Source organism: Atractosteus spatula, chromosome 5 (assembly GCF_055471065.1).
Source record: "Atractosteus spatula isolate fAtrSpa1 chromosome 5, fAtrSpa1.hap1, whole genome shotgun sequence".
Lineage (NCBI taxonomy): Eukaryota > Metazoa > Chordata > Actinopteri > Semionotiformes > Lepisosteidae > Atractosteus > Atractosteus spatula.
The window spans coordinates 61,591,756-61,616,377 of record NC_142710.1 but is presented as its reverse complement, the minus strand read 5'-3'; the positions used below and the strand labels follow the sequence as shown (position 1 = coordinate 61,616,377).

Sequence of the window (24,622 nt, the reverse complement as noted above, 5' to 3'; positions counted from 1 at the left end):
ACAGTAAAGCCCAATAGATTTAATCTGTGGTTACAGTGTTGTAGCTTGTGACACTACCAAAGCACGTTCAAAATTAACTGGGCCATGAACAACGAATGCAGAAATGTATAAAAGGTCCTTTTCTGCTGTCACAGATTATTAAAACAGACTACACAATAATGCAAGCACTTTGCTAAGGAATAAAAAGCTCTTTTTCTTTAGTTATTTATGGTTTTCAAGAACTTTAAGATGGAAAACTACAATAGGAATATGAGGATCTATGGAATAGATCTATTTCATAAAGTTTCAATTAAAGCTGAAGCTTAAAGATTTTAACATAACATTGACAATTTAGGATCATTTGTATCTCATTTTTTCCTTTTGCCCTGTATCAGGCTTTCAGCATACTTCTTGGTGTTGCTTTAGATCTACAGTATAAAGATGTGCGTTTTGTTTAACCATTGATCTGCTGTCAATGAGCAATTCTTTGCGCATTAACCCCACTGTGTGAATGCTTGACAAAATGGAAACTTAGATGTGTTCTTGTGGCCAGCGCTGATGCCATTTAGTTACGATCAAACAGGGTTGTAGGCACGAAGACATCTGTAATTTGTAATAATTGCTTTAATGGCAACTTAAGTCTAACAGTAATTGCTTGGACTGAACAGTTGCACAGTCAGGAAAAAAAGGGCAGTGTGCCATCCTCTGCTTCAGTGAGAAGAGTTTCTAAGAAGAAGCCACAGTTGCAACCCATATCAGCAAACAGCCTACCTTCTGTTGGCGATGTTTTCAAGCGCTTGCAGAGCCCCTCAGTGTCTCCATAGTCCTCTTGGATTTTGACTACAGCCTCCGTGCCTCGCAGCTCCATAAGGGAGCGCAGATCTTGCAGAGAGCAGCCAAACTCTCCCGCATGGTTGGCCTCATTTCTTTGGTTCTTTATGTAAAAATCGCTATTTGTCATGTCCCCCATCGTGGCTAGTATTGCTTGTCGCTTTAGGTGAATTTGTTAAAAAACAAAACAAAACGCTTCTTAAGTGATCAGTGGTATATTACAAATCAAGGGCTCTGTTTGAAAAAGGGAAGGAGAAATCCAGTTGATTGTCTGTAAAGGAAATATAATGAAGAATTCCTCTGGTTACAAAAAATAATAATAATAATACCATCCAGGAGTACCAAACGCCCAGTTAAAGTCCAGAGGGTTCCCACTTTCAAGGCTGCAGACCAGCTCCGCTCCATATATAGTTTCCCATTCTGGATGTCTCAGGTTGTGACTTTCTACATGGTCATCTTGTTCATTAATCCTTCAAAGGCAAGCAAGAGAAGAAAAAAAAAAGAATCAGGCTTCAACGCACTAACACAAAGGGCAGATGGTTCATCAAGGAAAAGACAAAGCCAATCCAAGAAGCAACATTGTGCCTAACGGGAGGCTGTGAGAGTGCAAGACTCTGGTGCAGCAAGAGGTTCTGCTGTGAGATGCTGCTCTGTCATTGCCAGAGCTGCCTTCACAGAACTGTGTTAGTGCTGTCTGTGTCACATGCACTGCACTCTCCTCTCAGCAGCAGCGGCAGCAGTGTGCCATACTTCGATCAGTCCCGAGAGCAATAGCTCTGTGAGATGGCTCATGAATATTAATAGCTCAACCATTATGCCTTTCAGCCTAAGATGTGACTCTGGTTTTTGTATAGTGAATTCAGGCTGCCGTATAAACTTTATCTTCTGGTAAAGAGAACAATTCTCGCACAAAGGAATTCCACAGAGGCAAAATTAATAAACAGCATTGTAAATGAGCAAAAAAAAAAGCAGGAAGAGACATCATTCTTTTTCAGCAAACAACATACAATTTTAAAAGTGACATATTTTGTTACATATTTAATATTATAAGTTTTAAACAAGACACACAGATTTTATTTAGCAGCCTTGTTCTAATATTTAACATTTCCTAAATTCATTTCTAAATGTGGAACTGGATGGAAATTGTACTTCAGGTGTACAAAATAGTCAAGTCTAACTTTAGATAGACTTCTTCTCTTCAGAGCAAACCAGTGCACTTAAAGTTAGAAACCAAGCAACACACTATAGCCATAATTATGCCATCACATTTTTATGACAATGGTAATGAATCAAAATGGGAAATACTGAAGCTTTCAATACTTAACTTTCTCAGAAGGTGAATACAGTATAATACGACTTTGACACTAGCCTTTTTTCTTCAAATGAATAAGGTTTTCTATTTTTACATTACTTTAAAACATCCAGAGTTATAATATCTGCCTCTATTTATATACAGTAAGTGCTACTCAATAATACATTATTTGTGGAATCTATAATTATTATTATTTTAAATATAATTGCAGCCAACAACAATTTTGAAGCGTACCGTCTGTATTCACCACCCACCACAATTTATATAGTGTTGATTCCCAAAGGCATTGTAACACTCATCACAGCACAGAGCTCTTCAAACCAATCTAGAGTCATCATCTGTAGCTGTAGGTGTTGTGAATTTTCTCTGACCTATACCTGGAGTAAATAACTGCCCCCAGACTTCCACGAAAACACCATGAAATGACCAACTTCACCCTAACATAACTGCTTTGATTCTAGAGACACACAGCAGAATTCTGCTTTCTCTGTTTTAGATTACATTACTACTGTATGTACAGTATACTGTTTTCACTTTAAAAAATGTATTATCCATGAACTATACGTTTCACCCCATCATCTTCTATTTAAGCCTCAAGTTTGCAAGTGACTATGTCCTTAGATAGGAAGGAAGTAGTTAGTTCTTTAAAGAACCTTATCTCTGGAGAGGATATCCAGTGAAATATTAATCCTTCATAAACCATATCTAAGCACAGCTCTCAACCTTGAGATGGCAGACCAAGTTGTAGTTAATGGCACGCCTAGTGACCAGATTTTTTTGCCCCTATCAGAGAATAGTGGTATGTAAATTCAGGCACTCTGGGACCTGTAAACTGATAATCAAAATCAATCTGTCTTAAGTACCATCAACTGTAATTGTAGTCAGCTACATATACTGTAGATGTGTCACTGGGACATGCAGGGAGAAAGGAATTGCTAACCTTATAAAAAGAGATTTCTCCAATACAGTATAAAAATATAAGAAGCCTGCAATTGGTCAGAATTACATAACCCAAATGTTGTTGGTTTATGTCTTCTTGAAAAGGTTATATAACCTTTAACAAGTGTCAGAGTATGCAGTGAGACAGCAAGGCCCTCCTGCCAGTGTCACTAATGGCAACATGTTTTTGCACTGAACGAAAGCAAAGGTCCTATTTTCTTTTCATTGTCAGACCTTTCTCTTCTTTGTTACTTTGTTAAACCCAAAGTATTGTTGGCTTAATGCAGTCTAGTTTTTGATAGTAGTGAAGCCATTTGCTTAAAGCTGTCTAGTGTTTAATAGTAGTGAAGCCTGTAGGAGGCAGGAGCTAAGGCTGTAGCTGACACCACCTAAGCCTCTTCAAACCAATTACACCACGAAGTACTGTATTGTGAATGTGCTCTTTTTTTCCCAAGATAGTTTGAAACCAGCAATATGTGGCTAAAAAACAATTAAGCACAAAGTACATTACCTGCTATTTTTTTAAATAGCTACTTCACAAGTGTAAAAGCAGAAGAGATGTTTAAAGATGTGAATGCAGCACATCTGAAAAGAACACAGTATACTGGTGATGGTTACCATTGTGTGTAATTACAGTATGATGTTTCAGTATAGGCACTAGAAATATTCCCTGACTGGTAATGTAGGATATTTCTGCCTTATATAAAGAGCTAAAAACAATTAGAGCCAACATTACTGATACTTATTGTGTAATTGTTTATTTTAATGCGATTGATATTACTTATTAATGCAATGCTCTTGACTATTTGCTAATTTAGCTATATAAGTGAATAAATTACAACAAAGAAAAGTTCCCCCAATGCCATCTTAGTACAATATTTACATCCCAAATTAAGCACTGGCACCCTTGGCATTTATGTATTTAGATTATGTGTGTATTATATAGGCAGATGTATATACAGTATGAAAATCCCATTTTTGGCACCACAGCTAAAAAGGTTTGCTACTGTATCTCTGTCTAATCTGTTTTCAATATTTTTTGCCACACCTTTCACATCTGCCAGGGTTTCTCTTAAACCAAAGTTTCTAATAAATTTACAAATGCACCAGAGACAAAAATAACATTATGGGCATTAGTTGTCAAAGGTTGTTCTACACGCAATGTTTTCCGTCAGGCTACCAACTTAAGACTCGCTGCCAGGCAGAAGAATCTCCTGAAGTCCCCAGCCCTATCAAAATGGATTAATGTTTGCACTACCACTCTAAGAAATGCCAGTCTACCAGCTGTGCCAGTTCTGTCAAATTAAAGAAAACTAATGGCTCTTGGGGAGTTTTAATCAACTGTGGACTTGGGAGACAGAAACTATATTATACAGGTAATTGTATTAAAAATGCAATCACAGATGGCCTAGCCTTGTACACTTTTGAGCAACAGGGTTAGACAAAGTGATTTGAATATGTGCACTAGCTGCAAACTTTTAAATAACTGCAGTCTTCCACAGTGTCTTATCTATTCTTTTAGCAATCACCTACCAAAATTTCAGTTTCACACACTGTACAGTACATACTATATACAGTACATTACTCCTACGTATAGGACTTATGAAAAATACTACACCAGTCTTTTTTAGCTCCACGCAATCCTCTATAAAATGTCATTAAAAACTACCATTAGTCAGATTAAAAAAGAAATAAATTATTTGTTCATCTTACTAGAGAATCAGTGTAAAATGTCATTTTCATCAGATTTCTGTTCGGTGTTTATTTGCAGGAATATGTTACCATTACTTGATGTAGCATACTTAAAATTCAAACCCAGTTGCTATACAGTATATCATATCTGGGTCAAAGGCTTGTTGGATGCTGCTTCCTGTTTCTATAATTAGATTGATTTGCCATGATAAACACCTGTGTATTGTGTTATCAGTGAATTATACATCTGACCACGCTATGCAATTACTAAATTAATAAAAACACAGTAAAAGTCTTAATTTATGGAAAATGCAGATTAATTGCATGGAATAAACTTACATTCTAAAGGGACAAAGTACTGTACGTGAAAATAACTCAAAGTTAAAGATTGCATTAAAAACCACAAATGACTATGGAATTGCTGCTCCCACATCTCAAAAAGCAATTCAAGGTAAACAATAAGAAAATGAAATGAATTGGTAGATTCTAAATTCAGATAAAACCCCCAGTGCTCTTTCTTTCTTTCTTCTTGTGTGCAGTCAAGAGGAAGACTCGGGCAGACACAGCTGGCCAGCTGCTGCAGTCATAAACAGCAAACGAGCAATTGTACTCTTAAGATGAAAGAGTGATCCTCTCTTTCATACACATTCAAGAGAAGGTGGTTTGCATTCGGATACATTCATCACAAAGCACACCTGAAGCGCTCAAGCCACATTTATCGTCTTTACCTTTTAAAATTAAAATTAATTACCTAAAAAAAATTAAAACACAAATGGCAGCTGCTCTGTTTTTACAACACTCTCATACACAAGATGTCCTGTAGAAGATCAGGCCCCTTACTGTATCTGATACTCTGGAAACATGCAGACGTTCAAGTCATCAACACCTATCTAAAGCAAAGTGCATATTTAATATCGCGATTTCTGATTTCCCAAAAACAGTTTTTATTCATCAAACTGAAGATATGATTTTAAATTCCACTGTATAAAAAACTGGAAAAAAAGGAGAATGCAGAACTGTACAATCTGGACAAAACGTGAATGCAGTCTGCCTCTTTTAACCTGTATATAACTTTATAGAATCAGGTGGGGCAGATAAATACTGTATACGTTTCAGAAAGAAATGTTTGCTTCCAGTTAGCTAACATTATATAATAGTCCAGAACTAATCCACTACAACATGACATGGGGGCAGGATCAGTAGATTGCTTAACTATGATGGGATTTCCCCATTCCACTAATCCAGCACAGTGATGTCATTTGGTACTGAAGCACACAGACTAATCTTTTTCTTCTCTAGTGGCAAAACAAAAACAAAGCCTCGCAAATGAGACTGACAACTAAAAATACTCCTTTTTACTTGACAGAATTCTCCTTGGCTGCTTATATGCTTTGTGTAAAATGCTAAATCTGAAAACAAAAAAGTCCCATAATAAGGGTCTTCTATAACAAAGAACATAAAATTCAATTTGTAATGTTGCTTAAAATATACAGTACAGTACATTTCTCATCTTTTCATTATGTCTAGAAGATTTCCATTTGTAACAGGTTATTAATTGAAACCAAGCCAAAAATAAAAAAATGAAAAGCACAGATGTACAGTATGTGAAAATGTAAAGGCTTTGTACTCATTGTTTCCAGAACTGGCACTAAATGGGTAAATAATGACTCTCACATAAAATTAAACATATATTGACCGTAGCCTGGTATTAGCTGTTATGTCAAGTGCTTTACAGGAATTTATTTTTTTCCTAAATAATTCACTACACCAGATTCATTCATCTTGAACTGTACAAACAGGGAAATTATATTCTGATGACTACATTACCATATTCATCCATAAAAGCTCCCCGAGAAGAACTGTGGTTACATCTAATTCTATTAATTTTTTGTATCAAGTCATGTCTTTAATGGCACTGTCCTAAGCATCACTGATATCTGTTTCTGTGGTAATTACTACAGCATAGGCATGCATTTTTATGTACAGTGCTTTTCATTTCCTGGAATGCGTCAGCTAAGAAGTTTCCTTCTTTAAGGCAATTACAAAATGTTACAGCTGATTAGCAATATAATTTGCGGTTACATGCTTTGGCTTATATGTTGATGCGTAGGAGGACTTCAATATATTCAGATTCTAAATTTCTGAGACTTTTCCTATTAGCCAAGATACTATTCGGTCTGCCTCTGAGGATTTTTCATTATTGTTATTAAAAATGACACAAACCACAGTCTTATTAACTCTAAGTAAGTGTCAGAATATCACAAAAAAGAATCTGAAATAAGATGACAGAAATACCCCTCAAAGCAGACATGGCTACATGCTGCACCCTGCCTCTATTTTCTGAAATGTGACTAAAAAAAATGAGATCAGGATTTTGCTTCTCCATAATTAGTGTGATGCAGACATCACTATGTTTTTTTTTCACTCTATCAGGAACTATCTCAAAAACCATTTAACCTTTCTATTTTTGCTCCACATTTAAATTAGCAGTACAGCACAAGGCACTAAAGCAAAAACCTTAATGTAGGGTATAATTTTCCCTCATGCACATTATCTTCACTGGTGGCTCAGAAAAGTAAACACATGGAGCCATTACATTAAATCCAATTTACATTACTCTTAACATTTTTTCAGATACCACATTGAAAACGTGCAATTACACTCATTATTATGAAAAAGCAATATAAGAGTCTAAATAGGGTAGCTATAAATAGCCAGGTTAAAAATATACGAGCACAAGGAGTACTTAATATGTTGTCGTGTGTAATTTATAGAATATTTCAATACAACAGCAGGAGTCCTGAAGAATCCTCCGGTAACAATTAAGTTTAAATGTTCACATCTATGTTTGTTATACGTGTTTTACGTACAAATTGTATAAGTACAGTTTATATTCTCCTGAATCGATAGTTTCAGTCATGTATCTCTGGTTGGCTTAACACGTTTCCAAAAAAATCAGAATTGGTTGTTGTTGTTGTTGTTGTTGTTGTTAATGAGGTAGAATAACGAGAAACAAATATTAATCCAACAGATTATTTCATCATAATAATCAAGGATTGAGAAGAGAATTTAGGGCTCAACTTACACTAATTATATACCTGTGGTTGCCACTCACCCTCCCAAATCACCAATGTACTGTAACAATAAACCAGTACTTCACTGGATTCCGCCTGTTTCCACTACAGGCATGAAACTTATTGAAATTTAGCTACAATATATGTCATCTAAAAATTCACTTTAAGAAATTATATGAAAAGCAATTGAAACACTTACCATTTTTATTAGTGGAACTTTAATTGAAAAGTGGTAACAACATTTTTACAAGCAGATCTGATAGACATGAAGGCAAGGGGCAAATTTAATGGCATTCGAGATTCCAGAAGCCGCTGAGATTTCCTTTGAAGCACAACTGTTGTCTCCTGTACATGTGAAAGCAGTTGCATGCAAAAGTAGTTATGTAATTGTACAGGGTCATCAAACACTCAGCTTGCCTCCTATGCCTACAGTCACCTGCTTTTATCTTTCTTACAATGCAACACAAGAATATAAATTGCTGATTGGTCTCCACTAGAGCTGATTTAATGGAGTTAGAGAGCACTAGACAGGGTGCTTTGAAAAACAAAAAATAAAGACCATTGTGCTGTCTGAATCGCAGAGTGCAAAACATTCTAAAACACTGATTTCAAACCCATCCATCAGTCATACTGGGTGGGGGGAATCATACATTTATCAAACTATATTAAAAAAAAATGGAGGAACGATTTAGGGGCTGTTATAGAAAAGCACATCAAGCAGATTTATTTGACAAGACAATTCTGAACAACCCGTGCAAAACAGGTTTTGATATTTCTTGTGAACACCTCGATCTAAGGCAAGGCTTTATCCAAAAATAAATCAGAGTAAGGGTCAAAGCTTCCAGTATTCTACATTCTTCAGAAAAAGTAAGTTGCTTTTGCTTTTTAAATGCCTAATTTCACAACTGCATTTAATGAGAGAGATATCCCATAAGTACATTAACACCGTCTTTTAAAAAGGCAGCACATAATCAGAAATCAACGTTTTTGCCTTTTCTACACGTATCCTGTCGAGACACTAATTTTGGAATTCTTAAGTTAACAAGGCATGTAGCTATGGCAACTGCATACATTATTACTATTTCCTGGAAGCTGACATGAGAATTAAAAATAAATAGGTGATGTACTGTTGATGGAACAAAACTCTAACGGTATCTCTAAGAGCTCTGTCTCCTGATACGATTTTAAAGTGTAAATGACGTATTGATGCTGTCTGATACTCCGCAACCAAGTTTACAAATGTACCCAAAATAACCCAACAACAGGCATTCGTTGCTCTGGAGATTCAGTTTTTTTTACCATTTGTACAGTGCTCTATAGGCAAATGAATATAATCACCTGCATCACTTATTGGTTTTGAAACCACAGTTTGCATAGATTTGCATACACAGTAATCCAAGGAAGTAAAACCTTAATAACACTTCCAGTGAACATACATCAGACATGATATTGGTTTGGCCTCCACTTGTTTCACCACTGTTCTCAGGAACGTGGCTTTGCGCAGCCGCAAAAAAAAAAAAAAAAGAAGTTTGAAAATTAACTCCAGTGGATCAAAGTGTGTTCAGCTGTAAAGCTGTAAAGCTGTATTTTTTTATCTAATTCCTGCTTTTCTGTCTTTATGGGACAAGCTTCTTCTATGAAACCTCGGATCCACATTGACAGCGTGATTTTAAATCCTTAATCTGCTGCACCATTGAATTCCAGACAGGTTTTTACAGACCGTACTGATTAAACGCTGCAGGAAATCCCCAGGCTTTATGTGCACAAGGGAAGCATTCATTATTTGATTATAAAATAATAGCTACTTGTGCAGAAATGAAGCCAACTTCAATTCCAAAGCGAATTGCCATCAGCTGGGAAGCTGTGAGCCCTTTTATCAATCCACCGCATCAGGTTGGCGCAGAGAGAAGCCTAGAAACAGAACTCTGGCACCAGTAGGAGTGAACTTTAGTAATATAACAAGGCCTCTGCAACATCAGGAGGGCATTTTGTTTAAATTATTTCTTAAGCAGTATTGCAATGTTATGTTGAATTTCGATTAGGGTCAAGGTCATTGTGAATAACATTTTTCTTTCTTAAATAAAATTTTTCGTACCGATATGGCACATCGATCATTTGCGGAGATGGATGAGACTGCTGCAGCATTGTAAAATAACTTGAGACTGTCAATATTTGTTTAATGAAAAGGTACAGCAAAAGATGATACTTTTTAAGGCTCTTAAAACTTAAGTTTCGCCCCATTCAAGACGATATTTTCTCAAATAAACTCAACGAGTTAACACACAAGTTAAGTACCAGTTTTCAATATTCCAGGATCATAGCACTAGAGTATGTTTTCATTACCATAACTGAAGGCACTGTATGGTAAAGAGATAACAAAGAAATATGGCAATATGGCACTATAAAATTCAGCTTCAGGTGTCACTATGAGTAGTTTTGTGACAAATCCTTCAAGCTCAAAATCTTTTATGTCTGTGATCCAGTTAATTCTTTAAGGAAACAGGATCTGACAAACTGTATTTGTATTTTAGCTTTTCTAATACAGCCCACTTACAAAATAATAAAGAAGATGAGCACAGAAATTTAGTCTCACCTTCAACATCAGAAAAACTCTTGGAAACAGCGAAAAATGCATTTTGAACTATAGCCTCCAAGGGGTAGCTGATGAAAAATGGTTGTACAGTTCCATTCAAATAACACAGAAGTTAATCCATGAGAACAAATGGATAACAATAAATACATGTGCACACTGTATAAGTCAGATTTCAAGTTAGATTTTATTGGAAATCGATGTCCTTGCTCAGCCACTAATTAAAACTAATTGACATGATTTCTTTACATGCAATATAATCTTACAAATCAGCAAAGGCCTCCAACTCAAATTGTGTAAAATGAACAGAATTTATCCTGTATTTAAGTAATTTATCCTGCTTTATAATTCTTTATAGAGATGGTAAAGAATGAAGTGTTTGTGTGGCCTTGCCAGAGTCCTCAACAGCAATCAACACCTTTCAGAACTATGCTAAATAAAGACAAAGTGATTAAGACAATGAAGCAAGTATACAGCATTTTAAAGCGAAGATCTTAAAGAAAAAACGAAAATTTCAAGGCAATTCAACTTTAATGAATTATGTAAAAGAAAGCCACTGGTAACCAATTGTTGAAAACTGGTAACCAATAAAGACAACATACGGCAAATGTCTAAAAAGAGTTTAAATGGTCTTGCTTATTCATCCATCTTTCAGTGTGCAGTTTCAGGTTTATTTGATGATCCTTTGTGTTTAGATCATCAAAACATCTGTCAACATACAGTATAACATATCCGTTTTTCGCCATCAGCTGACATTCTTGGCGGTGAATCATATGTATCATTCACAGGAATAATATTTCTACCTTTCACTCGTCTGCCATTGAAGCTTTCCAATTTTGAGAAAAGCCAAACTTGATGCGATGACTGCGTTAGGATAGCAGCATTTTTTTTACTTCTTTTTCTTAGTGGTAATGTGGTGTTAAAGACCTGTGCACATGAACCAGCTGTTACAGTATGTGGTATCTGCAATCTATTTGCTGTAGCCTGAATAATATTTGGGGAATTATAAAAAAGAGGCTGAGTCTGGACCAGCCCTGGTGTAAAAACTTTCAAATGTGCATGATGTGGTCCAGAACACAATTAACCCAATATGTTTTGGGGAGGAAATCTATCTAGAAGGAACCCACCAGAACACAGGAAGAACATACACACTCCTCACAATTATAATTTATAGAATCGAGTATTTCTGTGGAAAAAATATGCACCCTTAAGTTACAGATTTTGTGTTACACTCTGTTACAAGTCATTTATCAGTCTCAGAAATATTATAATCCACCTGTGATTAAGACAGGGCTCACTCATCAGCCACATAATTGATGATTTTCTATATGGCAAATGATGAGCAATTTTGAATGAATCTCTCGTGATTATTTTAAGATTTATGATTTAGTACATCAAGAGTTTGTGCCATTTCACTCTTGTGAATAAAAAGAGGGCAAAAAATCACTTATACCTGCAACAGAATCACAGAGTTATAATCAGGAAAGCTAATTGTGAACTGACAGTTATTGAAAACCTATGACATAGATGAACTTATTATGCTGATTCACATTTTCTTTCCACTACAATGGATTGGCATCCCAAGCAGGATGTACTGTATCTCACCTTGGCTAGAAAAGGCTCCAGATCACTGTGACCCTGAATTGGATAAGTTAACCAATTCATACATGCATTCTGTTCCTTTTGTAGACAAACACAGTAGATTTTTTTAATTGTACAAAAGTGTCTTTAACAAAGGTCTACATGTACACACACACACACACACACACACACACACACACAGGCTGTGAATATGTGTTTTTGCAACTCAGCAGATATCAAGAGAGTTGTAGAAATACATGTTACTGGGGATGGAGGTTCTAGAGATTTGGGGCAAATTTAGGTTCCAGACATTAGAGGAGGAAGATGAGGCACATCTTTACCCAAATGGTTGTGGGAGTCTGTAACAGGCTTCCCAGCAATATTGCTCCAAAGATATTGTCCAGACAGTTTGTTCTAGACACCCACAGCCCCTTATGTACAAGCAGGATTCCTAATTTTATTCTGAAATGCACTCCTTCTTAGTTGTCATTTGTGTCCTCGTGCCAAGAATTAGTTTCATTGCCCTTTCCTTGAACTGATTTTAGAGCTGCAATGTTCTTTTTGTAATTTAGCCATTAAAATTGTGCACCGTATCATAAATTAGATTTAATCAATGTACTGTATTGCATATTTCACTGTTTTTAAAATATGCTTTAACCTTCACTTGAACATTTACAATAGGTTGGTTCACTGCATTGTCTGGGCAAGGACAATGAGGAAACTACATACAGTAAACTCCAAATTCTTTTTGATAACTGTTTTCTCAAGCCCAATGCCACCAACATGTGACTTACAGTAACATGTATCTTCTTACTACAAACGATCAACTTATTTGCTTTCTCGATAGTGTTTTATAAAACAACTCTAAGATCTAGTCATAAGCTAGCGAAACTCATACTGTACCAAACAAATCATGAACCACAGCATTCTGATGTAATGCAGTCCTAGAGATCTCTTTAATCTTGCATTTACATCTTCCCACTGTAGCATTTTCATTTTCTGATGAAAAGTCTGTGGTTTTGAAAGGTAGCTAGCGAGAGCACATAAAGAATAAGCAAAGAATTAATTCAAAGCCTAATCTATTTTTCTTGGAACCTGAAGGGTCAGCATTTACTTATATCTAAATAATTATTGCAATCTCTTTACACAGAGATTGTGTGCAGCAAAGATTCTGAAGGCCTCTCACGCACTAATGAAAAAACAAATGATAAAAATGTAATATTCTACCTCCATCTGGTCTTTCCAAGTCTGTTTTCCTATCTTCTACACATGACCATTACACTTCTGTAAAAGATTCAAACAGGTTAAGGAAATCTTAAAGCAGGAATTCTAGGAATGTATGCTGCTTCTAATCAGGCTTAGACTGTATTTAGCTTCAATTAATGTCAGTGTAAAGGATATAATTTAAATCCAAATTAGAAAGTCTTATATGCTAAAGATTTGTTAGCTTTAATAACTAAAATGAAAAATAAATGAATGAACATGCATTGTAGACTGCTCTGCAGAACTGATAACTAGTGCTCTCAAGGCTTTATCAAGTTGGGGCCCTATACAGATACAGATTCATCAATAAAATATTTGTCCATTTTGATCCAATCACCTTTCAACTTCAATGTAACAAAGGTTTATAAAAGAGGAACAAAAATGCTGAATTATAGAATAGAATCAGAATTTCCTGATTTCATGTCTGCTTTTTAGACCTACTGTACCCCTCCCTCTAGGTAACTTAATCGAATCCAACATTCCTAATGAGTCATAGTACTGTACATTCCTTTTATTCTCAGAAGCAAGATTCACAAATTCTGACTTATAGGATGCTTTTCTAATTGAGGCTACAATTACAACATAATTTGGAAACCTTGTTATTTTTTAAATAAAAATAATAAAAGAATATAAAAGAAAATAATTACATTCATTATTGACCTTCAGCAATGGACCAATTCACTTTTACTTCCACATACAGTAAATGTAACATAAATATGCAGGACCCTTGGCAATTAAAGCCTAGTGCATTTAGAAATTAGTCTTGCACCTATTGGGCCAGTTGTAACATTTGAAATGTGTCCTTGATTGAAACACCAGAGAGAATCTTGTGTACAGGAAGCAATGTTCTCATTAATAAACCAATATAGGATATATAGCAGGGAACATAATTTTGCTTTAAGTCATACAGTATATGTGTGCAAGACGATTGCAGTCTGAAAAGCACAGAACCAGTCACCTTTGACATAGTGAGTTTTTCATGAATCACATCACAGATTGCTCTGGGGATGTCAGCCTTTATAGTAAGTGCATAAAAAGTACATGCTATGTTTTTCACATCGCTGAACACAAACTGTTACTCGACTGATTTATTTTTTATAAAGGCAGCCTTAATGCATCTGCCTTTCATATAAGCTGTAATATATTTTTTAAATGGAATGTATATTTAAAAAATATGTATTAGCAGCTACCGGCATTAAACATTCTCTATAGCATTTCTAATACATCATGGAGTTCCTGTTTGCTTATTATCTTTAGTGTAGCCACAACTGAAAATTCCCCATAATGCACTTACTTTGTGATTGCATTCGGTTAACAAATTAAAAACTCGATTTCACAGATATAGAAAACACTATCTCTCTTTCCTAGCGTTAATCCCCCAGCAGCAGGGTCCGCTTGTGGGCACACCAGTCTCCATTTGGTGGTTTGAACCAAATCTTTGAGCTGACGTTGCCATTAACTGCGACCGAAAAATACTCCAACCGGCGCATCGCTCCGCCTGCCGTCAGAGTGGGAGGGGGGGGGGAGGAGAACAAAGTAATGTAGCCAATTCATAGAGGGGGATTGTTTGGAGGCATGGGAAATTTGTCCAGGACGTCGGGGTTACACCCCTACTCTTTTCGAGAAACACCCTGGGATTTTTAATGACCACAGAGAGTCAGGACCTCGGTTTTACGTCTCATCCGAAGGACGGCACTTATTTACAGTATAGTGTCCCCGTCACTATACTGGGGCATTAGGGCCCACCTGGACCGCAGGGTGAGCGCCCCCTGCTGGCCTCACTAACACCTCTTCCAGCAGCAACCTTAGTTTTTCCCAGGAGGTACTGACCAGGCTCACACCTGCTTAGCTTCAGTGGGTTGCCAGTTGTGAGTTGCAGGGTGATATGGCTGCTGGCTAGATACAGAAAACACTATATTTTCTGCTATTTTTACTCCATGACTGTTGCGATGTTCAAAAGAACAGAAGCATTGCTTGTTCTTCGTCACATACCATCGATGGTTTCGGTAATGTTTTCCTTCGATAAGGCATGTGTCAAAACTGTGGATCTGTTCTATTACAAAATCGGCAAAAGACTGAGAACTGGGCTGAATTGATGAAGCAACAAATGGGATAATTTAAGCAAATGTTTTAACGAGTGCTCCTGAAAAACACACCACAGAAATCCTTCAAAAGTAAGTTACAAATGAAACAGGTAAAGTCCTGGTTCAACAGACAAACTACCAGGAGCACATCTGAACCCGCTGATCTGTAACTGCAGTGCAACTTTCATTACTGGAAAGAAACACATTCTAAAGTATAATTGCAAAATAATAAACTTACAGTTTTGCTCCCACATTTTTTTCCTTTTGTTTGTGCACTTGGCATTGGGTATCCACCCCACTGCTGCCTGCCGATTCACCACATTTCATAACTGCTTCGCAATTTTGTCAACTCTTTTGGTTGCTTGCCCGAGGAGAATCCATTTCTGAATGATAAAAGGCACACGTTTAATCTTCTGATGGAGCACCCAATCACACCGCATCCCAAATCCCTTCAGCTATGGAGCTGTTGACAATCACTCAAGTGAAATACAGTGGTGTGGGAGTGAAGATCACAGATTTGATGTTGCAGAGAGCACTTCAGTAACCTTAGACCTGTCTACAGTAATTCATCATATTCTAATAGATTTGACCTGAAATTCCCAGCAGAAAAGAGGGAAAAGGATTCAATTCATTCAATTCTCCAAGCTTATAATGCTCACTGATAATACATATTGATCTCGTATGATCTCTGTATACTCAGGCGCAATTAAATAATGTACCATTGCTCTTACTTCATTGACATAACTCAAAAAGTAAACCTGAGTTTAACCCTTGGTGCAGATGTATATTTGAATAATGCTTCTTGAAGTATACAGGGTATTAGTATTTGAAGTTTTCTTTTTAAGATTACATTCTATTTTTTATTGTATAACTTATTGTAAGATGTAATACAATAATGAATATGAGAAAAAAGAACTATTAAACTACTCTGTATACTACACACACAGCTTCTAATTAGGTTAGAATACATTGTCAGTGGTAAGCAGTAATTATATCTTCTCATTAGTATATGATAGAGCACATGTCTCAAATTAAGCTTGTTGTATTTTAAGAACAACAGGTGAATTCAATTAAATTCCATAATTTAACCTTCAACAGGAACTGAGAGGGACAGCAAATTTAATTAAATGATACTGAAATTTATCATCTATAAATCCAAAACAGTCCAGTACCTTAACATTATTTCTGGTGTGTTGTCACACAGCAGAAAAAGCTGGATTTGCAAAATGTGTGTTTAGCTGCGTGCCTGCATTAAGTTGTCATTTCCAGTCAAGGAAAACTAATCATTCTATATACATTCAACTTTAAATGATGTTAAAATTGTGATGACTCAATGTATCACATACTGTATAAATGACTGTATACTATAAACATGTGCAGTACCATAAATGTCATGCACAACACCCAATAATATATGTGCAATCTCTGTAGATCTACCTCCTGTATTAATGAAATGATTTTCATCCCAATCTGTTAGATCTCTTGAAATGAGAATTGCAGCAAGGCTTTTGATTAAAAAAACATTATTTTGTTAAAGTGTATTAAATATGTAGATTGCATTACAGAAACTGGTGTGTATTACTCTAGTGAAAAATGCATTTCACTAACTTAACTTAATTAATCCAGATGGCCTAAATAAAAAAAAAAGATTCCCTGTAGAAACTGCCAAGGAACTCACACAATGAAAAAAAGCAGAATGTGTTTAATTTTCCTTTTTCTTAAAAATGGCTGACTCAAGATTTCCATCTGCTGCTTGTCACTTGACAGCTGAGTCAAAAATATGCCATAATGTCTCAGCCCTTTAATATCATGGGCATGCAACACTGCATACAGATGTTATACTAAGACATGTATCTGGAAGAATTCTATTCATACTGCCGACTCACGATACCTAAAAAATGTCACACATTTTTTTAGTGTCAATTTAGTGTCAAAACACTTAGATATAATACTTACTCATTACAACTGTTAAAAAAGTCAGGACTGGCCCCCAGATATTTTTCTTAATACATTACTTCAGAAATTTAAATCTCCCAAACAGAAAAAATGGAGAGTATGCTAAGCAAGACTAATCACCAGAGGAATGTAACTCCTCCAAGAGAATACTGTACAGTATATACAGCAGTATAGGTTAGCAGTCATGCAAACAGCCTCAATACCACCTCAACGCCAGTTACCAGCTAGCATAGTGAGCATTTTCAGATCAGCTGTACTGCCCATTAGGCTCCTGCATAAATCACTATTTGTAGCACAGGCAACAACCTTACAGTCATTTCACATTGCAGGAGCAATGCTCCAACCTCCCCTCCTGGAGAGTGAGGTTGCTGGAAAAGGTCATTCAGAAGAGGCAATAATGCACACCATGCTCTATCTCACAAGAGTGTCAGGCTGTTGCTGCACCTACAATAGGAGGTTAGTCAAAAGAGCACCGACCCAGAGAGCAGGCATGACACCCAGATAAAATCAGAACGAGACAGAAGCAGGAAAGGTCATGCAAAAAACAAAGGCAAGAGCAGGCATCAGCTGCCTCCAAAGAACATGATTCAGCTTCAGCACATTCGTAGACCTTACCCGTACACTGCTGCACCAACATATTAGTTATGAAGAACTGGACAAAGGTACTAGTTCCTCATAAGCCTCATAAGGAAAGGAAGCAGCCAAGCAGCAAACCAATTTTATTACATTGATTTTTTTAATTGATTTGCAGTCATTCTCTTGAGGCTGAAAGGAATAAAAACACCAGTGGCTCAACCATCATTAACTCTCAGGGTGGCATAGTTTGGGGTTTCAAGTACTGGAAAAGCCAATATTCCATCACAGTTTAAGTTAAATGGACCATGTCAGCACTACTAGACTAAAGAGATATCTATCGGTGTCTACATTTCTAATGCTATTACATACGAAGCAATACATAATTCCCTATTGAATTAATATGAGATTTGCTTTAAGGGCTTTTCTTAGGGCTCCCCCTGTTCCTCAAAAAAGAATCAGGAAGAATTTCATGGTAAACTGGTATTAAGATATTCTGTATAACAATACATGCATACTTATACATACCTTATGTGTTTTGAAGCCACTACATGTATCTTACACCAAAAAAAATCATTCCGTCTTCCTGGCAGAAACAATCTTTTTCTTTCAAAATATTTTAAAGAAAGGAATCAATTATATTTTAAGAGCATAGAGTGTTCTCTTCATGTTTGTATGAGTTTCCTTGCACACTCTAAAGGCATGCTGGCTAAGTTAACAGACATATCTAAATTGTACTGTATGGGAGGTCCTGATGTTAAGACCTGAGGCAAGCAGTCAGGACAGCCTCAAAGATGAATCAGACCAGAGACAAGTGTCAGGTGAGTCTTCTTCCTTTATTCTGAAGGTACATAATGGGAGATCCACAAACCACAGGCATCTCAAAAAACAGGAGTAAGCTCGTGGAAATAAATACACTTTCATGTGGGGATGCCTGACTAACAGGCAATTTTCTAACCCTAACTGGTTAATAAATTGCACACTGCAGTAATTGATTATCATTTAGCTATTCCACCTACCCTCCCATTTTACAACACCCCATAATACAGTATCTCCCCTCTAGTCTTTCTTCATCTTCATCACAGAAACTTTTGGCCAAATAAGGAAGGTGCTATGGCAACTCTAAGACTCAGGGATAATGACCTATGTGTCCCTTACTTGACCCTGTATGGGTAGTAACACCCCTCCTAGAGGTTTCAATGAGGCCAGTTTCTACCAGCCCTTATCGGTATGTTTTAATACTGCCTCCCACCAAGTTCTAAACCTTCTCACGGGAATCGGTGCAATATGGTGGGAGTTTACCAGCTTTCATGTAACTTTTTTAGATAGTTTGAAGCTTATGCAGGAGGAACACAAAAGATCGACAGACATATATTGCAGAATATAAAAGCGATATAATGACAGCAAAAATAATCACCAGTAATCAATCAACAAACAAATCAATATTAGTATCAATCAATCCTACTGTTTCATTAAAATACACCTGTGGTAATTAGAAACTGTGGTGTTCTCATTTGGACTGGTGTTCCATACAGAGTGAAGGCTCGCGTTGCCCTCTATGGGTCTGAGATCCTTACCAAACCCTCAGCAGGATGGAGCAGCTTTCTGATAATGGAGGAAGTTTATCTTGGTCTGCTTCCTAATTCACTAAACAAACTGTGAAAGTAGGACATTAAACGGGACCATTCGTGGATTGACCTTCTCATAAACCAGAAATGCTGCCAGGTATCAAGACGGGTACTGTATGTGCAGTGCTCTGAAACACACAGGTTGTGTGTAAAAACAGTAGTAATAATATCTTTTAGTCACTGTCAAATAACCCTTTCATAATACATCTACTTGTATGTTCATCATTCTGAAGAAGAAAATCCACAAGGGGAAAAAACAGGAGTTATTTTCTTGGGATTAAAACACATAAAGTCACCATCTTTCTCACCACCTTTGCTAAAGAAGACAAGAAATGTAATACAGTATGCCCATCAACTTGCTTTGAAATCCATTGACCCCCTACTGACTATCTTAAGGAAAACACATGGTACCAATTATACGAGTATTTTTTGTTAAATTGTTGGATTCTAAATATTGTCACAACTTGATATCATAATAACAAATGCAAGAAGTAATAGGGTTTCTTTTTAGCTCTCTTGTAATGTTATTTTGTACTAATATAGGTAAAATCATTAGGATTATACTTATCACCATCTAACTATAATTATATAGTGTAATAAATTAAAGCTTAAAATACATGTTCGCTTTTATATTCAGGTTAATATTCAGATTCTAAAAATAAAGTTATGAATCATGTATCTTCATATTATACAGTATTGACAAAAAACGTGCACACTCTTATTTCACATTATTTAACATTGGGTGTTTTGTCATATTTGTCATAACCTTTCATCGTTTTGTTCAGTAGTATAACATCTGTCCGAATCTGCCTCTAATAATACAGTAATACTCTGCCAGTGTTTATGTTGAAAATTAAGATTGGGCACACACTCTTTAGCAGTCAACCATATACAAAGTAAGATGGCTTGAATATGACTTCAAAGATGAGACCTTTGAAAAAATAATTCTAAACAAGCTGAAGGCTATTCTCTTGCACAAGGGATTAATTAATCAAGGAGCAGAGCTAGAAAATGCAAAAGAAGTATTCAAGTTAACTACTGTATCCACTCATCAAAGGGTACAAATTGTAATACCATATTTGGCCCATTATCTTAAAATCCTTCCTGTGTGAAACAAATACATATACTGTATATAAAGTGCTGCTGATCTTTAATTATCACTTTTTTAGCTGCATAACATGCTCAGCTGCAGTGTCTCAACACTGTTTATTGCACAGGAAAACCTTTAAGGCACTACAGGAACTGTTGACAGTATATTAAGGGAAAAAAGCAAAAGAAAGCACATTAAAGGCTAAGATTTTGCAATGAATGATTTCCCTTAAAATCAGCCTCAGAACTTGCCATTATGAGTTTTATTGATTACAGCGTGGATGAAAACCTTTAATTAAAAAAGTTTTGCCATGCATTATAAACCAACTTCTTATTGAATCAAACTAATGCGGTGCGATATACAGTACAGAATGATTGTGCATGTTCAATTCTTCATGGGAAGAAAGCAGCATTACCTAAAATGCACATGGCTTTCAAGGTCAATCAGCAAAAATAAAATGTGCTGCCCCTTTTATGAGCACCAGATCACAGTGTAAAAATCATTGGGGAGCTATTGCTCTAAATATATTCCAGCACTCTACTCCATAGTGTAGAGAAAGTGAAAAGGACAAAGTGAGATATGGTGGTGCACTCACTTGTGCCTCTGAATAAAGAGAATGGGGAAAACAGAGAAAAGTCTGCCACACAGAGCAGATTAATAAATGTCATAGCTTAAGCAAAACCTTCCACATAGCCATTCGTGAATAGTATTGATATCATCTGGAAGATTTTTTTTTTATCCAGCAAATCAATGAAAGCAGAATTTAAAATCAAGCTATGACTGACAGGTGGAATTCTAAGGAATGCTAACAGATCTATCAACATATAAATAAGGCTTCAAAAAAGCATATTCTCCTAAAGCAGGCAACATTCACTGATCACAGATCACTAAAGCAAAAAAAACTGAACGAAGCAGTAGGATACAGAAATCCCTAATGAATTCCATGGCGAAACGGAGTATCGGGTCGTATAACTAGATGAATAACATTCCAGAAGCTAATGTGAACCCAGTGGGCATAATGTGTACATAATACAATGTTGTTGAAACAACAAATTAAAAGTTAATACTACGCTTTCAAGTATATACTCTACAAAATAAGGAATCCACCCAAAAGGCAAGGTTGCATTAATAAAACAGCTAAAAATGCCTTTTATTTCAACTTAAATCTCAGTGAAACAGGCTTGTGTCTTGGAGAATTTATAGAAAGACATCACATTCCAACATTAACAATTTCCTTTAGAGAGCATCGTAAAGCTTCAGGAAATGTCAAGGACATTCTGACAGATTTTCTGCATCATAAAGTTTTGGCCCTTCAGAAGAAGAGGTCTAGTAAATTAGGAAAATGCGTGGAGCTCGCAATCTTCCAATTTAATATTCTAGTTAAAACTAACTGTAATTGCGTTAAAACAAATACATTGATTTAAAAATTGTTTATCTCACTTATTTGTACATACAGTATGGTACCATAATACCCAAGAACAAAAGGTCCCATATGAATAACTCTTAAAATAAAGAGCACACTTTATTTATGAATAGGAAATTATGTCAACAAAAACCAGAATATCCCACCTTCAGTTTTTATATTTAATTAAAAGATTTTTTCAAGAGACGTTTTAGATGATCAGGAGCGGACTTAGCACAATCAAACACACAAGAAGCAGAATGAGGACTGTCCCTTGAGGTCACAATGTCCATCATCTGCAGACAAAGTGACAGCTACAGTTTGTTGACAGTGACAATGTGGAAATAGCCTTTAACTACTTCCATCTTCCATCTCTCTCAACATCAATCATGATATTTTTAACACCCTTTTATGAAGATAAGGATTTTAGCAGAGGCAAATGTCACTGTGACTAATTTTTGAAGCTGGTGCATGATGGATTTTTTCCTTTTTACTCCAGGCAAAAAAAGTTTAAAAAGCTGCTAAATTCTGTCAATCACTAGTGGCTGAGTTGTCTGAATCATACAAAATGCACTCTAAGCCTTTGCTTGTAAAAAAATATACAATGCTACAATGCACAGATTTGTTTTGTGACATTCTACTTTCAGGTATCTCAAGTTCCTGTGAACGTGCTTAATCTTTCTGGTTGCAAGCCCTTGAGGGACAGATCTTCTGCACTCAGTTATAATACTGAGACAGCTTGTAAGTACAATGGAATAGCTAATCAACAAAGTCATGAATCAAGCTGAAACACGTTAATTATGCTCTCAGGAAAAGTTAATTGTACTGAGAATTGTAAACAGTGAACAAAGTAAGACTGGATCAAATACTTACCAACACTTAACACTTTCTGATTACATGGTTCTTCTCAAGTATGACACTTCTCTTTTTAAAGGATTTGCTTGCAACACTTTCATATCAACAAGAAATGCAGAATTTATTTTTTTATTTCACATGACAGACGAAAACTTTGTACGCAGTTTTGTGATTTTCTTCTTTCCGGTAATGTTAACGCCAAATAAATAAGAATAGCTGGGACTGAGTTCCGCAACAGAAGTTGTGCAAACCACTCTTTGAGAGCATTAACAGGTTAATTTGATTTCTTGTCTCAGCTGAATGTTGATGCGAATAAGAAATTAATAACGGTGTTATTAATAATAATGAATAATTATAATAAATGTGTTTTGGCCTATCCAAGAAATGCATTTCTATAGTGACTGGATTAATAGATGCAGATTATATCAGTCTGTAGGCCCAACTCAAATGAAATTTTTTAAAAAGAAATGTGTCCATTATCTAGATAAAATCATAAAAATAAATAAATTGGATGGAATTGTATCATATTTAACAAGCAAATCAAATCCCTTTAACCTAGGAGCATAAACACAATAAAGATTCTACTTCTGTAATCAGACGTACTGTATATATACAAGCTCTTGCCAAGTGGTTGGCATGCCCAGTCACTCTCAATGTGCTGCATGACAATTGAATGCAAAAGTATAAGAATACTAATTGAGAACTACTTGTCACGACCGTTATCCCTCCTCTTAAGGGCGCTCCAGCCCTTTCATATTTTAGATTGATTATGTGCAGCTGCCTCCAGTTTAGTCTGCCAATGTTTAAGCCTGGCACTCTTGCTATTCCTGCCTCAGGATTGGGAGATGGACGCCCGGAAGCCCGCCTACCAGTGGGTCCAGGAGAGACCCGACGGCACAGGCTTCACTCCGGCGTCCTGACCGTCTGAGTCTGGGGCTCAGTTTCTGCCACAAGGTAAGTTTTATTCCCTGTCCCTGTCCTGGACCCCGTTCCGGATTTTATCCTAGTTTTGAACTTTGGACTGCACCCCGGATTTTCCACTTGGACTATCTGATCTTGTTCGCCTGCGCCACGCCCCCCCCCGAGCATTGGATCACCATCGTCATGCCCCCCTGTCTGTCAACCCGTACTATCCTGCAGTACCCTCCCCTGATGTCCTTCTCCACTTACTTCCGGATTATACCGTCTGCATAGGGTCCTGAACTAAGCGTTACACTACTGGATTTGTGTCTTCATCTTCATTACACTATGAGCATCACCTGTTCTGACTTTAGTTCTCATGGCAAACCCCTAGTTCTCTTCAGAAACAAAATTCCAACAGGGTTTCCCCATGTGAGACCCAAAGGCTGGTTGAAAGAGGATTTTCTTAGGTACTACTAGACATCATTCAGGTTGCTCAAACTAAGACATTTCACTAAGAAATGTGTTTTCCTTACAGCACGAACAGTGTATTGGTAATCAAACACAAGAACCATTTATTTTGTTTGAACCAAGGAACTCAGACACTTGGCATATGCCTTCACACATTTTAATATTTTAACTAAGTAAAAATTGTTAACACTTTAACAGCTAAGTTGAAAAACACTAGTGAAATTGTAGGTAAAAAGATTACTTTAAAATAAGTACAAAACTACTGCAAGTTTCTAATAGAATTGGCCACAGTATACGATACTTCCTTATTAAGTGAATGTACTTGAGATAGCAGTACAATGACACCTCACTTAACAAATGACAATCACCTGTTATCCAGATGATTGGAGACTGGCTGTCTGT

General features: G+C 36.4%; 1 protein-coding gene across 3 annotated transcripts in view; it reads right to left on the bottom strand.

Annotated features, from left to right (window-relative positions):
• The window catches only part of atp2b2 (ATPase plasma membrane Ca2+ transporting 2), an 83,792-nt gene extending 82,231 nt beyond the window's left edge, over positions 1-1,561 (bottom strand). For 2 of the 3 annotated variants that reach the window (XM_088916543.1, XM_088916544.1), the window contains exon 1: positions 751-1,558. In XM_088916543.1, the coding sequence (XP_088772669.1) occupies positions 751-949 (199 nt within the window). In that variant the 5' untranslated portion in view covers positions 950-1,558. Of the gene's footprint in view, positions 1-750 lie in introns of all 3 variants that reach the window. The other variant, XM_088916542.1, reaches the window with a different exon arrangement.
• Positions 1,562-24,622: the final 23,061 nt, after the last annotated feature.